Raw genomic sequence first — 17,521 nt, forward strand, 5'->3', positions numbered from 1 at the left:
CCTCTAGAAAACCTTCCCCGTCGGGAGCCCTCCTTGGAGCTTCCACGCCAGCACATACGACACTTCGGGAGGAGTTTCTGCGTCTGCCTTCCTCTTCCAGACCGAAGCAATCTGGGGGCAGGAAGAGTATCTGGTTCTGCTGGTATCAGCAGAGAGGGAAGGATGACAGAAGGAAGTTCAGTCGTCCCTGGGAGCTGCTCAGACCCCAGGGTGGTGACCACCATGCCCTCATGGTGTCCCCTCTCTTTGCCCAGATTGGTGCCTCTCGGGAAGATGCAGGTGCTGACGGTGCTGCTCGCCTCGGCAGGCGTGTGCCTGGGCCTGCTGGTGGCACCCGCGGAAGGCACTGACCTTGCCCAACCGGCCGCCCCCCGGCGCCAGAAGAGGGACTGGATTTGGAACCAGATGCACATCGATGAAGAGAAAAACACCTCGCTGCCCCATTATGTGGGCAAGGTAAGGCTCAGGCCCCCGAGCAGGAGCGGCATCAGCGGTGACAGTGGTGGTAAAGGCGGTGGCAGATATTGCAGATATTGCGGTGGGTGCAGGAGCGGGGACGACGGCTGTGAGGGGGAATGGTGGCAGAGCTGGGAGATGCGGGAGAGGCGGTGGCAGTGGTCACGGTCACAATGACGAAGGGAGAGGCGGTGGGAAAGTAAAGGGAAAGGTGAGGGGGCCGTGGTGGTGATGGCAGTAGAGGTCATGACGATTAGGGCAATCATGATGGCAAAGGGGAAGGGGAAGGTGCTGGCGGTGGTGAATGCTCTGGTTCATTTTCTCCCGGGCCTTGGTCTGTGGACTAAAAATCACCAGGGGAAGGGCCCACCTGCACACAGGGGGCCCACCTGGCCTGGGGGTTCAGGGCTTAGGGCAGAAGCAGCCAAGACTGCCATTAAATTCTCCCATCTGAGAAGTCCGGAAGCCCTGAGAAGCCTTCTACAAAAATGTGCTGGTGACAGAATTCATCATCCAGGCCGCAGGTGGCCAGCCTGGTCTAGCTCTTTAAACCCAAAAAACCCCCTTCTCTCCTACTATCCCTCCCTGGCTCCCTGTCACTCCACACAAGTCCTCAGATTCTAGGACACCCATAACATGGTGCCTGACCCAAGCCTGCCCTCCAAGGCAGCACCCAAGGCTCTAACCCTCACTTCCTCCCCCTTCAAAACCTGTTAATCTCCAGCCACTATTCTAGGGCTTGGAGCCAATGTGAGTGGCCACTGAACGGCCTTACTGGGTCAAAGTACTACTGATGTCAAATCCATCCATTCTGATTCAAACCAGTGGCTCTACTGGAGGAGTTCCACACACAGTGGCAGACGGCTGGCCCAGGTATTTTGAGAGTTTTTGACATGGAGAAAAACTTCTTACAGGTGTATAAACTCTCACCGTGTCAGTTTCTTGGAATCTGAACACGATCCACTAAAGAAAAAAATAGATCAACGTGCCAGTAAGAGGAAGCACGGTGTCAAGCATGGGAAAGACAGCAGTGGGCAAAGACAGATACGGTCCCTACCTTTGTGGAGCTCATGGTCTAAAAGCAAAACTGGCAGAACCAGTTCACTGCCTGGTTTTGTAAAGTTTCACTGGAAAAGAGGCAAGGCCATGTACAACAAATCTCCATGGCTGCTCTGATGGCAGAGTTGAACAGCTGCGACAAACACCACATGACCCACAAAGCTGGAAGTGTTTACTTCCTGGCCCTAATTTATAGGGACAGCATATGTCAGACAAAGAACCCCACAAAAAGCAGGGTTGGGGGATCCCTCTGGTCACAGAGAAACAGGCTGGAAATACCCTTTGATGGGGGAGGGCGCAGCCTGGCCTTGGCACCAGAAAAGCCACAGCAGCCGGGGGCAGGGCCAGCTGGGGAATCTCCACTCACAGACTGCCCACAACCGACTGTGCCCACGGGCTCCTCCGGCTCCCTAGAATGGCTGGGAACTTTAAATGCCTCACTATGACCGCTCAGAGAGAAAGATGTTTGACCAGGGTCACACAGGGAGACCGGGACAGAGCCCGAGGAGAACCTAGTCCTAGGAAGGCATAGGGTTCCTGACTCCCAACACAAATGTGAACTGTGTCAGAGAGGAAAATGTCGTCAATCCACCTACGTCTTTCCCAATGGGATAACTGTGCCATGAATCAGCCACTGATGAGAATGGCCAGCCCGAGAAAAATCTGCAGGGTGAGTCAGGAAGAGTCAGCAGAAAGCAGAGGCCACCTGCATCATGCACAGCCCCGACACGGAAACCTTTAGAGGGCTCTCCCAAGGGTCTTCGAGCAGCAGGAAGAGCGTCAGGCCTGCCATCATCTGCCAACAGCATTTACTTTGCACCTGGCATGGGGCCAGGGGACAGAGGAGCTACACGCAGTCCCCACCCCGAGAAGGAACAGAGTGCTGGGGAGAGCCAAGGACAGGGCTCCAAGGATTACCTCCTCACTCCCAAAGACGTAATCTGAGGGAAGGAAATCCCTGTTTATCAAGGCCACAGTCCGGAGCCTTTGTTTACAGACTGGTTGGACAATGGGAGGGAGCCTTTGTAGCCTTTTGAATCCACAAATATGGGTCACCATGGTCTGCGGCATTAAGACGTTATGCCCAAATATAGTGATAATTTAAAAAAACACTGCTCCCCAAAACCCATAATCTCAGTCTGATCAGACAAATTTCAGTAGAGAAGCACCCTACAAAATACCTGACCAGTACTTGTCAAAATGGCCAAGGTCATCAAGTCTGAGAAACACTCAAAGTCTGAGAAACTGTGACAGCCAAGAGGAGCCAAAGAAACGTGGTGACTAGATGTAATATGGTGTCCTGGCCAGGCTCCGAGAGCAGAAGAAGGAAATGAAGCAAACACTGAGGACATCGGTATGAACTATGGCCCCCAGTGACTACTGATGTATCAGTATTGGTCCACTAATTGTAATAAAGGCACCATACTAACATAACATTAACATAAGATGGTGATAACAGTGGAAACTGGGACAGGATATATGAGAACTCTCGGTACTATCTTCTCAATTTGTCTATAAATCTAAAACTATTCTAAAAAATGTAAGCTGGAGGGAAGGAGCTTATACCCAAATGGAATCGTATACAGAATTCCAATACAATAGATCAAAGCTCCATTGGTCCCCATCACTACCCTTCCCCATGTGGATCCTAACACACCCACCCAGAACCAAGTTTGGAACTACCATCTAACCCTGAGTGACTCACACAGAGTCCCAGACTGTCCCTTCTCCTTAAACCCCCACTGTCACTCCACACCGCAGGCTGCAGAGCTCAGGCATTTGCTTCTCACCTCCTGACCCACTATTCGTCATACATCCTGGCCCATGGGTCCTGGGAACTCTTTATGAAACCACCTGGCCCCTGCACACCACACCTCTGCTCCACCCAAGGCAGAGGGTCCTGACTCCTTGTCTCCACTTCCTCACCTTGTGGCCTCTTCTCCAAGCTCTGTCATCTGGCTTCTCACCCTACTCCCCCACCCCAGCCTGGATGCTGCTCCCACCAAGGGCTCCAATGTCTACACTACTGCTAAACCCTAGGGATGTTTTCCAGACTCATGGGATTTTTTTTAATGTTTATTTATTTATTTTTGAGAGAGAGAGAGATAGACAGCAAGCAGGGGAGGGGCAGAGAGAGAGAGAGACAGAGAATCCCAAACAGGCTCCTCGCTGTCAGCACAGAGCCCAACGCAGGGCTCAAACCCATGAACCATGAGATCATGAGTTGAAATCAAGAGTCAGACACCGAACTGACTGAGCCACCCAGGCATCCCCAGACTCACGGGATTTGACCACACCCTTCTTGCTGCTCCCTCTCCTGTCTTGAGACCGCTCTCTCTTGATTCTCCTCATCGGATACCTTCACTCAAGGCTCTTATCCCTGAATCCTTAAATACTGCCCATCCTAAGAATCTCAGCTTCTGGGGCTTGGGCCCAAGCCCTGAGAGCAAGAATGGGGTCTGGGTTACCTCTGTGCTTCCAGGGTGCTGCTTGGCACCATATAGGTGTCCAATTTATATATTTTTAATTGAATTGAACTACATTTTTTGAACATTCTAACCATCTGTGAGAGTACCACTGCATGAAATAGGATTCTCTGAAGTTCCTAAGAGTCTCTGCTTCTAAGATTCTATAAATGAAATAAATGTTCAGCACTTTTAACCTAATATCTTTTAACATGGATCTATCATAATAGCCTGTGCAAGCTGCTTTACGTATATTAGTTTCCAAATCTTTTTCTAAATCTTGTTCCTTAGGGCACTAATAGTATGTGTTACAAAGAAAATGGGGTCAGTGGTCTAAAAAGCATGGGAAATCCTGAGTTAAAGCTCATTAGAGTTTTTTTCTACAGGACTACACATTATAAATCTCCAAGAAGAGAACATTTTACGTGTCATTCCAAAACTAAATTGACCAGAACCAGTGGTGTGCTGATAAATGTTTATCAACCTGTTCTCCAGGAGAAAAACTCCTGATTCATAGCATTTGCTCATTTCCATGGTGTAAATACTTTCGCCGTGTCTGTTTTAAGCTCCCAATTTGATGTCAATGAAGGCAGAGTTGTGAAAAGATATGCATTAACGCAGCACTGTGTGGTATTTCCATCGTTCAACACAGTAAACATAACCTCAAGAACACAGAAAAATGCAGTATGATAACGAGGAAGCAATGAATTTTGGGTATGCTACCTTTGTTTTTTATAGAATTCATTTAATTTATAAGTTTACATAATTGGATTTTTAATAATGGCTGTGTTTAACAACCAGCTCACAAACATCCCTAAACATGTAAGTTGGTTCTAGAGATCCAAGCCAGTGGAAGCCAACTCCCAGTTCCCTGGGACCCGATTTTCATGTGGAGCAGCAGAAGAGACTAGCGTGTCCCGGAATTCACTCTCAGAAGCGCCGTTCTGCTCATGAGAGCAGCTCAACATCCAAAGCAATATTATCTCCATTTTACAGATGAGGTTACCACAACTCAGAGAGGTTAAGAGACTTCCCAGGGGCAAAATGCCCCTTGCCTTCCACTGGCACCAAGTACACTCCTTCACACACACACAAAAAACGTTTTATAAGCACCTACAATGTCCCAAGCACTGTTGGAGGCATATTAGGGCAGTGCGCCAAGCAAGTCATATTGGTTTGGTGTTCGCAGCAACCTGGCTGAGAACAACGTGCTGATGACCAGTCAGAGATCCCTGTAAAAACTGCAGTGTCGCATTCAGGACCCCTGGCCAGCACCGCACGTAAGTGCACACACACACACACACACACACACGTGTGCATACACACCGACATAACCTACACGCTTGCACGCTCACATGTGTGCGCACACATTCACACACGCACACAGCCACCCCTGCCCATCCGCAGCTCATGGCACCTCTTCTTTCCTAGATCAAATCAAGTGTGAACCGCAAGAACGCCAAGTACCTGCTCAGAGGAGAGTCTGCCGGCAAGGTCTTCCGGGTCAATGAGGACTCAGGGGACGTGTATGCCTTTGAGAGGCTGGACAGGGAGAAGATCCCCGAGTACCACCTTACTGCCCTCGTGGTAGACAAGGACACCAATAATGACTTAGAGTCTCCTTCCAGCTTCACCATCAAAGTTCATGATGTGAATGACAACTGGCCTGTGTTCACGCACCGGCTGTTCAACGCCTCTGTGCCAGAGATGTCGGCCGTGGGTATGTGCCCTGCTTGTCCCTCTCACTCCTCCCCTGCTCATCTCCAGCCTGAAGGTGCCTCTCCTATCAGCAGCTTCACTGTCGGGGATCAGGATTCAGTGAGTTCAGGGTGCTTGAAAGAAACTCTGATCCCTAAAGACTAAACTCTGACCTGGCCCCACACCAAGCCCTGACTTAGTCATAGACTAAGCCCTGACCCCAGTCATGGACTGAATCCTGATCCTCATCATGGACTGAGTTCTGACCCCAATCATGGACTGAGCCCTGACCCTGATCATGGACTGAGCACTAACCATCAGAAACATATACATAATAATGTTCTCATTATTCTTTGGAGCAAACCCCACCCACTTCTCTGACTCAGGACTGGCACTCTAAGAGTGCCTTTGCACATGAAGAATACCAACTCTGCCACCACAGCAAAAAGACTCCTCTCTAGGACCCATGCAGGAGTGGAGGGAGGAGACTAGAGCCCTCACCCCAAGATGTGACACCAGCCTGGAGCCCAGGCTTCTTGAAATTACTACTTCCTCAGTTCTACCCCCAGCCTCTAGGAGGTAACAGAAAAGGATTCCCTTCCCCACCCCTTGGTCCAGGGTTCCTGGCTAAGAACCTGGGAGATCTTAACAGACCTCCCTGTTAAGTATGGGGATGGGGGTCCCAGAGTTCAAGAGAAACAGAGATGTGACACTCACCCCTGTGGGGCACCTTCCCATTCTTTTGTTCTCATCTTCCAGAAGAAGGAAGAAGCAGCCCTTTCCTCTCCTCTCTCTCTCTCCTCATGACCCTAGCCTTCTGCCTCCTGCCTCACTTCTCCTGTGACTAAAAACCACCTGTTCTCTTTGCCTCCTTCCAAGATGACCAGGCTGAACCTTCAGCACTTTGCCCCCTTGCAGGCTCCTCAGAAAACAAAGCAGTCTTTTCTCCCCCAGGGCCTAAGGAAAGTGGGTTGAGGGAACAGCCTGAGCCCCATCTGTCTGCATCTGGAAATGGGGCACAGGGCCGACAGTCACAAGGCAGTAACCCTGGATTCTCTCTCCTCAGGGACCTCAGTCATCCGTGTGACAGCCGTTGATGCAGATGACCCCACCGTAGCAGACCACGCCAGTGTCATGTACCAAATCCTGAAGGGAGAAGAATATTTTGCTATTGATGGTTCTGGTGTGTGTCACTAACCCTCTTGGGCAGGCGCTGGCTTGGAGCCGGGTAGGGACAGATATCCAAGGTGCAGGCACTGAGGGAAGTCCAGTCTGACAGGTGTCAGCTACCATCCAACCACACGATCCCATGGAAATGGTTCTTATACACACGAAAACAAGGTGGCTGGCGAGGGGAGAAGGAAGCAGACAGCTGCCAAGACATGGACTCCAGTCCAGGGAACAAAATCAGGACCCAAGCAGTGACCCAAGAGGCAGAAGAGAATGCTGGTTAGCAGCTCTGGGTGTAGAGTCGGACAGATCTAGCCTCCAAACCCAGTTCTGCTACTCACTCCCTCTAACAACCTGAGGCAAGTCAACTAGCCTCTGCGAGCCTTAGTTCTCTCACCCTGAAAACAGGAAAATGTATGTTCGTTTTGCATAGCAGCTGTGAAGTTTGAATTACATAATGTATAGAGAACACATGGCCCGCAGTAATTATCCACTCAGTGTGACTTCACAAAAACTGTAAGGACAGAGTCTGGGGAGCAAGACAGAAGTCCAGGTGGTCAGACCTGGGACACACTGTCTTTCAGGGGGGTGGCAGGTGCAAAGTACAGGTACCACCACAACCAATGATGTGCCAAGGCAGGCATCGCTAATGAGTCACAGCACTCTCTCCACGCTGAGCCCGGATGTGGCCTCGCACTCTTTCTCAACACCATGCTCCCAGCAGCCAGGACCAATCTTGGACCAAACCGTTTGGGCAGCTTTGGTCTAGCAGTGCAGGGTGTGAAGGTGGGTGGTGGCTGGCCGGTGGTTCTCAGCTCTGGCTGCACAGTGGAATCACCTGGGGAGCCTTTAAGTCACATGTTAAGTCACCTTATTTGCATCAGCTTTTACGTTAACTCTGGATAGGGCCCAGGCACCAGTGTGTTCTAAAAGCCCTCCAAGTAACATGGCTCCTGCTGGACACTTTTTGCAGGACTCATTTTCACTACAACCAAAAACTTGGACCGAGAGACGCAGGCCAAGTATGAGATCGTGGTGGAAGCACGAGATGCCCAGGGCCTCCGAGGGGACTCAGGCACAGCTACGGTGCTGGTCACTCTGCAGGACGTCAATGACAATTTCCCCATCTTCACCCAAAGTGAGCTCCTCCTCCAGGGCCCTGGGGAGGATGGGGGTTGGGATACTCCAGACTCAGTGGCCTGGGGGATCTTGTGGAGAAGCCCAGAGTCCCTCTACCTCTCCCTAAGGCCCAGAAAAGTCATTTTGGTGCAAGGAGGGGGTCTTCTCCCCATCCCTGCACACATTCCCAAGGCTTTCCAAATACCACCTGCCATGGTGCCTTCACAGGCCACAGGGAAATCGCACTCCCTGCTGTGTGCCACCACTTTGCCCAGAGTCCCACTACCAGATAGGAACAGTTTCACCCAGTTTCTATGGGCTCGGAAAAATCCAGGCCCTAGCTAGAAAATCCCTGTGAGCTGGTGAACAGGGATACAGCAAAGTTCCATATCCAGAGCTGAGGCTGAGCCCTGAGCCCACACACAGACTGCTTCTCTCCCCACAAAAAAATGTCTGACAAGAGTTTTTCACACGGCCCGGTTAAGGGTGGGAAGGAAAGTCAGACGGTTCATCACTTGTACCCTCCGATGCTGAGGTGTAATTCAGAGGCTCAGCCATCCCAATGACGGTGGCCTCACTCTATGTGGCAGAAGCTCCCTCACAGCAGGACTTGTCTCTCTTGTCAAATGATAGGTCCCCTAGCAAAAGACCCAGCATACAGTAGGTGTTCAATAACTATTTGTTAAATGGACGGAGGGATGGAAGGATAGATGGAGCAGAATCTCTTTGCCTTGAGACCCAAAATTCCTGTGGCGGTATTACTACTACTATTATTATTATTATTATTATTATTATTATTATTATTATTTTGTCATGCTGATTTCCTGTATAAAAATGCATTAGGATAGCATGAGGGACAATCACCTTGTCTATCTCATTAATCCAATGCCCTCGGGGGCACCTTATTTGCATCAGCCAAGTACACATTTGCGGTGCCTGAAGACATCCGTGTGGGCAGCTCCTTGGGCTCTCTGTTTGTTGAGGACCCAGATGAGCCCCAGAACCGGATGACCAAGTACAGCATCGTGCAAGGCGAATACAGGGACACCTTCACCATCGAGACGGACCCCAACCACAACGAGGGCATCATCAAGCCCATGAAGGTTTGTAGGCATGCAGCAACGACATCAGATGTGGGGCTGAGGGCTCCTGGCATTTTCAGGACTCACCCAGGGGCTGCTCCAAGGTCAGAAGCCATTGAAGGTGCACATTCTGGGTCAGCTTAGAGCTGGCCACGTGCTCATGAGCTTGTGACCCTGGAGCTGGGAAAGGGAAGCCAGGAGAGAAGGGTCAGTGCCTTAGGCTGAGTTATCCCAGAAGCAGAACTTAAAGCAAGGATTTGAGTGTAAATAATTTACTTGGGAAGTGATCCCAGGAAGTCTCAGGAGCAGTGACACATAAGAAAAAGGATACAGGGGCACCTGGATGGCTCAGTTGGTTGAGCACCTGACTCTTAATTTCTGCTCAGGTCATGATCTCATCACTCATGAGATCAAGCCCCACATGGGGCTCTACACTCACAGTGCAGAGCCTGCTTGGGATTCTCACTCTCACTTTCACTCTCCTCTCTGTCCCTCCCCTATTCGTTCTCTCTCTCAAAATAAATAAATAAGCTTTAAAAAAAAAAAAAGGAATGATACAGGTTCCTTAACTGTCAGGTTAATAGTGCAGGCAAGTGGGGCACAGTCCCACTGGTAACACCCAGGGCACAGGGTGAAATATGCCTCAGAGTTGCAGGGGCTGAGAGAGGGAGCTGCAGGGTCGTCTGAGGGCCCCAGAGGGCGTTCACTCTCACACTTTCTGGCCTGCCCTGGGCACCCACCAAAGTAGAGCCCTGGTAGTGATACAGGCACTTGGAGCAGACAGCCACAGCATGTAAGGAAGCAGGGAGGACTACAGGGGTGGGGGTGGGAGTGGCTACTGGCAGTGGCTGCTGCATACAGACAGAGCAGTCAGGCCAACTGAATCTGGAAGAGGAGGCAAGAGACATAAAATGCCTCTAGAATGGTCATGCAGAGGACTGGGGGCCCTGGGCCAGGGATGACCCACCTCAAATGGGACATTCTAGAACCCCTCTGCCTGAGCTGGGCCATTCCTGCAGCAGAACTCTCCTGAGGCTATCCCCGGTCCGGCCCCACACTGGGGACCAGAGGCACCTAGGTGAGTCCCATGGCCTCCACGGCACCAAAGCTGTCAGAGAGCGGGGCAGACGAGCATAGATGAACAGGGTAGCCGCGTGTAAGTGCTCCAGCAACCCACGCAAGGAGCAATTACCTGTGTCAGGGAGGCAAGATGGGTTCTGAGAAGACATGTGGCCTCTTGAGTAGGGATTGTGAAGTGGGCAAAGGCAGGAGAAGCATCTTGAGCGAAACCACAAAGAAAAGGCATATACGTAAGGACCTGTGGCTAGAACTAGTAGCTGTGATCTCCTAGAGAGCAGGACTGTGGCTCGCCCACTGTGTGGCCTCAATGCGCAGAACAGGGCCAGTCACAGAGTTAGGGCTGGGGGTGCCCTGAGGTTGTCGAGATGCAGTGGAGGGAAGCCGAGGACAGACAGAGAGCCCTAGCCACTCTCTTGATGACCATGGAAACATCACTTCCCCCATCCGTGAAACTGGTGTCATCCCAGTGCAACCTTGCAAGGTTGCCGTGAAGATCACGTCACGTGCTTGGCTCAGAGCAGGCGTTCACTGCACTTTTCCCTTCCACAGCCCCTGGACTATGAATACATTCAGCAATACATCTTCACCATCGAGGCCACGGATCCCACCATCAACCTCCACCACCTAAGCAGCGCCTCCACCAGAAAAACTGCCCGAGTCATCATCAACGTCACAGATGTGGATGAGCCCCCCAGCTTCCAGCAGCCCTTCTACCACTTCCAGCTGTGGGAGAACCAGAAGAAACCTCTGATCGGCTCAGTGAGGGCCAAAGACCCCGACGCAGCTCGGCGGAGCATTGGGTAAGGGGGTAGAGGGTGTAAGGAAAATGATGATCACGATGATCCTGGCACCTGCGGGACTGACAATAGGGCCCAGGTGGGGAGAATGGCTTCTCCTGGCACACACACACGGGACGTGACAGAGGCAGGACGGGAAGCCCAAGCTCTTCCACTGACCCCCATGACCAGGCGGGACCCTGTCTTGCCCAGGCACCTCTGCCCAGCTCAGTCCTGGCCGTCAGAGCTGTCCGCTGGCTGCGCTACCTTGGAGGGGCTATTCTTTGGAATAACTGGCTCTCACAGGTCCATCTAGGGAGAGCTGATGGTCAAGTGTTCATTTCACACAGTAAAACAACACAAAGATCTGCAACCCCACTTCCAGGTAACACTCATGTTTGTGGCTTCATGTTGTTCTGTCACCCCTCTTCTTCCTGCCCACACAAACATCTACTTACGTTTACAGTAGATTTGATGGTTGCCTGTCTGTCTGTCTGTCTGTCTCTCTGTTCGGGGGTTTTGATTGTTTTCAAAATTTGGGGGGTCATACCATGCCCATCTCATCACCACCTGTTCTTCATCTCCACTAGACTCCCAGCCTCTACCCTCTGAGACCAAAAATATGGTTCTAACCCATGCATTCTAGAGCCATGTAACATTTGATTTTAACACAATCTCATTTTATTCCAGAGGGCTAGCCAATTGTGGCAGCACCATTTATTAAGTAAGTCATCACTTTCCCACCTTTGTTATACACCTGAATCCATTTCTGAATCCTCTGTTCTAGCCACTGTTCTGTGGCAAAGCCATTCTGTTTTATTGTAGCAGCTTTACAAAAACCTAGTAGATACAAGCCAAGTCCCTCCCTCATTGCTTTTTTAATTCCTGTAACTTTTATGTGTTCTCAAACATTCACTCTTTCACATGAACTATAAAATTAATTTATCTGTTGTTTAAAAAACATTGGAATTCTTTTTTTTTAATTGTTTTAATGTTTATTTATTTTTGAGAGAGAGAGAGACAGAGAGTGTGAGTGGGGGAGGAGCAGAGAGAGAGGGAGACACAGAATCTGAAGCAGGCTCCAGGCTCTGAGCTGTCATGAGACAGAGCCTGACATGGAGCTTGAATCCACAAACAGCGAGATCATGACCTGAGCCAAAATCAGACACTTAACCAACTGAGCCACCCAGGCACCCCAAAAACATTGGAATTCTAAGGAGAATTGTTCTATATCGATTTGGGGAGAATTAATGTTTCTAAGAAATCAGGTCTTCTTACTAAGGTAAAAAAAAATATGTCCCCAAAAATGGAGATTTGGGCCACACTGCACAAGTTTTGGGACTACTGTTTTCATAGCCACACTATTCTAAATAAGCTATAATGATAGTTTTTATTTCTTTATTGAGCCAAGAATTTATTTTTTTAAGTGTATTTATTTATTCTGAGAGAGAGGGAGAGCACAAGCAGGGGAGGGACAGAAAAGAGAGAAAGAGAGAGAAAGAGAGAGAGAGAGAGAGAATCTCAAGTAGGCTCTGCACTGACAGTGCATAGCCCAATGTGGGGCTCAAACTCACGAACCTGTGAGATCATGACCTGAGCCAAGATCAAGAGCTGGACACTTAACTTACTGAGCCACCCAGGCACTCTGATTCAAGAATTTATTTAAGAGATTGATTTGATTTTTTTCTTTTCATTTACAAGTGGTAGGGTATTTTTTGGTTTTGCTTTAACTTGCTCTGTGATATAATACAACTGTATTTGCATCCATTTTTTCTAGAATATTTAAGATTTTGCTTTATATATTTCAATTTTTCTGTTTATAAAGGTTCATAACTATTTTACCTTCATTACAACTTACAACTTTTATCCTTATGAAATTACCCAACTTGTTCTGCTAAATACTTTGCCTTCGGTTCCACGTTGCCTGATGTTAAGTTTGCCAGTCCTGTTTTCATATTAGTCTTTGCCTGATAGAAGTCTTCCAACCTTTGCTTTTAACTTTTCTAACTTCTGCTTTTCACTTGGCATTAAGTTGTCTCTCAAAATTAGAATGTAATTGGCTTTGCTTTTTAATCTAAACTGAGATGCTTTGGGTTTAACTTATTTACATTTGTCATCAAAAATCATAGGTTTGGGGACGCGTGGGTGGCTCAGTTGGTTAATCGTCTGACTTTGGCTCCGGCCATTACCTTGTGGTTCCTGGGTTCAAACCCCACATCGGGCTCTGTGCTGACAGCTCAGAGCCTGGAGCCTGCTTCAGACTCTGTGTCTCTCTCTCTCTCTGCCCCTCCCTCACTCACATTCTCTCTCAAAAATAAATAAACGGTTTTAAAAAATGATAGGTTTGAGCTTCCTGTTTTAAACCTTGTTACACATTTCTCATTTCTCAAACTTAATGGCTTTTTCCTTTCCTCCCATATATGCTAGAATCTTTTTTTTTCCTTTTTTTTCTCCTAGAGATTGGAATGTGATACATCCATTTTTACTTCTCCCAATGAAACTTACTTCTACCTGTAAAATTAAAAGTGTTTTCCTGGACATTTTCTACTTTGAAATCTCTCTCTCTCTCTCTCTCTCTTTCTCTCTCTCTCTCTCTCTCACACACACACACACACGATTGCTTTCCTATGTACCATAAAGAAATCAATCATTTCATTTAATTCTTCTGAAAGCAGGCTGTTTTTGGTGGGGCACGGCAGGGATTAGCAGAGAGAGAGGGAGAAAGAGAATCTCAAGCAGGCTCAGCACTGTCAGCACAGAGACTGATGCAGGGCTCAAACCTACAAACCATGAGATCATGACCTGAGCCAAAATCAAGAGTCAGACACTTAACTGACTGAGCTACCCGGGTACCCCATCAGGCTTTTATTTTATATTGAGACATTTCTTAGTTAGATGAAATTAAGTTTTCATAAAAATTTTTCAAGACCCTATTTCTGTGCATGATATACTTCCTGAGTTCTTGTATACTTACAAATACCTTAGTTCTTTTGCCTTATGTTAATAATACCAGATATGCTCCTATAATTTTCAGTCTATAGACACTTCCTTTAAAAATACTATCAATGGGGGCGCCTGGGTGGCTCAGTCGGTTGAGCGTCCGACTTCGGCTCAGGTCACGATCTCGCGGTTCCTGAGTTCGAGCCCCGCGTCGGGCTCTGGGCTGATGGCTCAGAGCCTGGAGCCTGCTTCCGATTCTGTGTCTCCCTCTCTCTCTCTGCCCCTCCCCCGTTCATGCTCTGTCTCTCTCTGTCCCAAAAATAAATAAACGTTAAAAAAAAAATTTTTTTTTTAAATAAAAATACTATCAATGTGTTCTAGAATTTAATTTTGTGGGGATATCTGAGATAAGTCTGATTTTCTTCACAAGAACACATTTTTCTGTCTGAACTCTGTTTAGTTCCTCCATATAGCCTTAAAATTCTAAAGTATCATCAGGATATACATAAACATTGATCTCTTTTAGAAATTATGCCTCATATTAATGACCTCTTTTAATCTTTTAATCTTAGACTTGTGTCTTTCTTTAGATCGGAATGTTTTCTCTTATTATATCTTTTGTTACTACTTCTGTTCTATTTGTTCTGGAATTTTCCTAAGCAGTAGCAAATATATACTATATACCTCATATATATATATATCTCATTTCTTCATACCTTTTTATTGATTTCTGGAAGAACTTTTCCATTTTTTACTTCATAAATTTAATTTCTTTTCGATCATTTCCTATCTATTCCAGCTCCTTTTTTACTTCTTCCTGGCTCTTGCCCAACCACCTTTTCATTAATGACAAAAACCAACCCCAGCTCTGGTGCACCTGATTAAAACTCCTCCTGCCACAGCTCTCAGAGTGCCACTGATGGAGTCTCAAGGCACCACCTCCAGCCCAGTCAGGGCAGCACTGCTAAAATCGAAGGGGTTATCGCACCTCCCTGATTCCCTCTAGGTGGTCGAACACAATGAGCAGTGAGAGGAGGATGGAGAGGACACAAGGGTTAGACCACGAGGGGTCTCCCCAGCAAAGAACAACAGAAAGTCATGAATTTCTCTCCCCTGGCAGATACTCCATCCGCACGACCAGTGACAAGGGCCAGTTCTTCCGAATAACCAAACAAGGGGACATTTACAATGAGAAAGAGCTGGACAGAGAAGTCTACCCCTGGTATAACCTGACAGTGGAGGCCAAAGAACTGGATTCCAGCGGTGAGTGGTCCCAGATGCTAGGGGACCTGGGCTTTTCTCCTTTCCCTCATTCCTTCAAAAGAGGCATAATCTGTCATTTTGGGGCTCTGGGGGTATCATAAGCTCCCGCTGAAGCACTACTTGGCTGGGATACTATAGAGCCTCTATCCCCAAGGTGTGGATGGACCAGCAGCACCCACATCACCTGCAACCTGGTTGGAAGGGTAGAATCCTGGGCAACCCCCAGACCGAATCAGAACCTCTTGCACATTACAGCTGAAGAAGCACTGTCATAAAAGAGCCTGCTAGATGTCCCTGTGATGAGAATCACTAAGGCACCTTTTAAACACAGAGCCTTTCCTAGAGGTTCTGGTCCAGTGATCCAGAAATGGGGCCAAGGAATGTGTATCGAACAAGTACCACATGATTCTTATTACCATGGATGTTTGGAAAAGACTGTCTGGGGGGAAAGGAGGGGGACAATTTATATGCCAGTCAGTGGGTTGAATTCAAAATATGAAGCAGCTTCCAACTTCAAGATTATTAGGTTCTCCAGATTAGTGTAACTTTTGCCAGAGGGAAAGGCAAGTGTTGGGATTTTAAAAAATTTTTTTAATGTTTTATTTTATTTTTGAGACAGAGAGAGACAGAGAATGGATGGGGGAAGGTCAGAGAGAGAGGGAGACACAGAATCTGACGCAGGGTCCAGGCTCTGAGCTGTCAGCAGAGAGCCCGACACGGGGCTCGAATTCACAGACCATGAGGTCATGACCTGAGCCGAAGTTGGAAGCTCAACCAACTGAGCCACCCAGCCACCCCAAGTGTTGGGATTTTATATCCTTTACTTACATGAGAAAAATCACAGCTCCAGGAGATAGATTAATATCCTCGCCTTACCCAGGAGACCACCAGGGCCTGGGCGGGGGCGGTGACTTGACCAAGGCCCCACTGGTGCTACCCTAGAGTGTCCCCTGCCTCCTTCTGGGCTTCCCAGACTTGGTCATCACCCCTGCCATGGCACACAAGCTCCAACTGTGATGGACTCTTGCGGGTTTTCCAGATCAGTCTTTACCCCTTTCTTCCCCATCTAATCTCATTCGCACATTTTTAAACGTTAAAGTAATGGTTTGTTGTTCATTTTACAATATGGGATGGGGCGCCTGGGTGGCTCAGTCAGTTAAGCGTCTGACTTCGGCTCAGGTCATGATCTCGCGGTCGGTGAGTTCAAGCCCCATGTCAGGCTCTATGCTGACAGTTCAGAGCCTAGAGCCTGCTTCGGATTCTGTGTCTCCCTCTCTCTCTGCACCCCCCACCCCACCGCTCGCATTCTGCCTCTCTCTCCCTTAAAAAATAAATAAACGTTAAAAAATGTTTTAAATATGGGAAAAACTGAAAAGAAGAAAATCATTCCCCTATAACCCCACCATACAGAGATAATTACTGTTGACACTTCAGTGCACTTTCTCTGGTCTTTTTTTCTCTATACATATTTTCATGTAAGTGAGACCACAATATTTATATAAAAAACAGATCCTGCATTTTTACTTAGCCTTATTTCACAGCCATTTTCATATAATACTAAAATATCTTTATTACATTTTTAAATGTAATTTACATGGGCATTGTAAATAGCCACATGTTCCATTCTTTGAAAGTGGTTTAATATGTTAACCCCAACTCACTTAGGTTGTTTACCTTTTAATTATTTTGTAATAAATTAATTTTATTTATTTAAATAAATTATATTTGTTTAATTTAATTTAATTAAAACTTTCTTTAATTTGCTTGCATTGTTTACCTTCTTGATTCTTACAAGTAACTGTTTAGTAAACATCCCTGTGCATGAAGCTGAACGCCCTTCCCTTCCTCTCCCAGCCCTTTCATCCAGAACACCAACCCTGGCCCCTCTTCCAGAGGTCCATAGCCCCCTCTTCCTGAAAAAAGGTCACCCCTCCAGGACTCCCCATCCACATACTTTCTACCCCTGGGACTGGCATCAATCTGAGTCAATGGCAGTCAGGAGCCCTTTCTCCCTGCAGGGTACTCCACAGGCAAAGAATCCATTGTCCAAGTCCACATTGAAATTATGGATGAAAATGACAACGCTCCAGAGTTCGCCCAGCCCTACGAGCCCAGAGTGTGTGAGAATGCTGCCCAGGGCAAGGTGAGTCCAGCTCAGCTGGGAGGGTGAGGCACGCTCACAGAAGATGGGCTGAGAGGCAGCACCTCCCACCCACGGTCAGCTGGCATTTCACTGAGCTTAATGTAACCTGCACAACAGCCTTGAGGAAAGGTGATGTTATCCCCACTTTATAGATGGAGAAACTGAGGCTCAGGGAGAACGTATGAAGAATACACTGGTGGGGAGGTTGGTCCAAAGGGTGGCTTTGTGGAGACTATTTAGGTTAGTGTTGCAGAAAAGATGCAGCCACGG

General features: G+C 48.0%; 1 protein-coding gene and 1 long non-coding RNA gene across 2 annotated transcripts in view; one reads left to right on the forward strand and one right to left on the reverse strand.

The window, feature by feature from the left end:
* LOC122208901 overlaps positions 1 to 17,521 on the reverse strand; it is a 481,315-nt gene that overhangs the window by 458,815 nt on the left and 4,979 nt on the right. The gene's annotated exons all lie outside the window — the stretch shown is intronic.
* Positions 1 to 17,521, forward strand: part of CDH5 (cadherin 5) — a 34,007-nt gene that overhangs the window by 9,495 nt on the left and 6,991 nt on the right. Inside the window, exons 2-9 of the mRNA XM_042920352.1 lie at positions 255 to 456; positions 5,412 to 5,700; positions 6,745 to 6,861; positions 7,822 to 7,986; positions 8,883 to 9,070; positions 10,679 to 10,929; positions 14,966 to 15,108; positions 17,127 to 17,251. Coding sequence (XP_042776286.1) covers positions 274 to 456; positions 5,412 to 5,700; positions 6,745 to 6,861; positions 7,822 to 7,986; positions 8,883 to 9,070; positions 10,679 to 10,929; positions 14,966 to 15,108; positions 17,127 to 17,251 — 1,461 coding nt within the window. The 5' untranslated portion in view covers positions 255 to 273. The remainder of the gene's footprint in view (positions 1 to 254; positions 457 to 5,411; positions 5,701 to 6,744; positions 6,862 to 7,821; positions 7,987 to 8,882; positions 9,071 to 10,678; positions 10,930 to 14,965; positions 15,109 to 17,126; positions 17,252 to 17,521) is intronic.

Source organism: Panthera leo, chromosome E2 (assembly GCF_018350215.1).
Source record: "Panthera leo isolate Ple1 chromosome E2, P.leo_Ple1_pat1.1, whole genome shotgun sequence".
In the NCBI taxonomy this organism is placed as follows: domain Eukaryota; kingdom Metazoa; phylum Chordata; class Mammalia; order Carnivora; family Felidae; genus Panthera; species Panthera leo.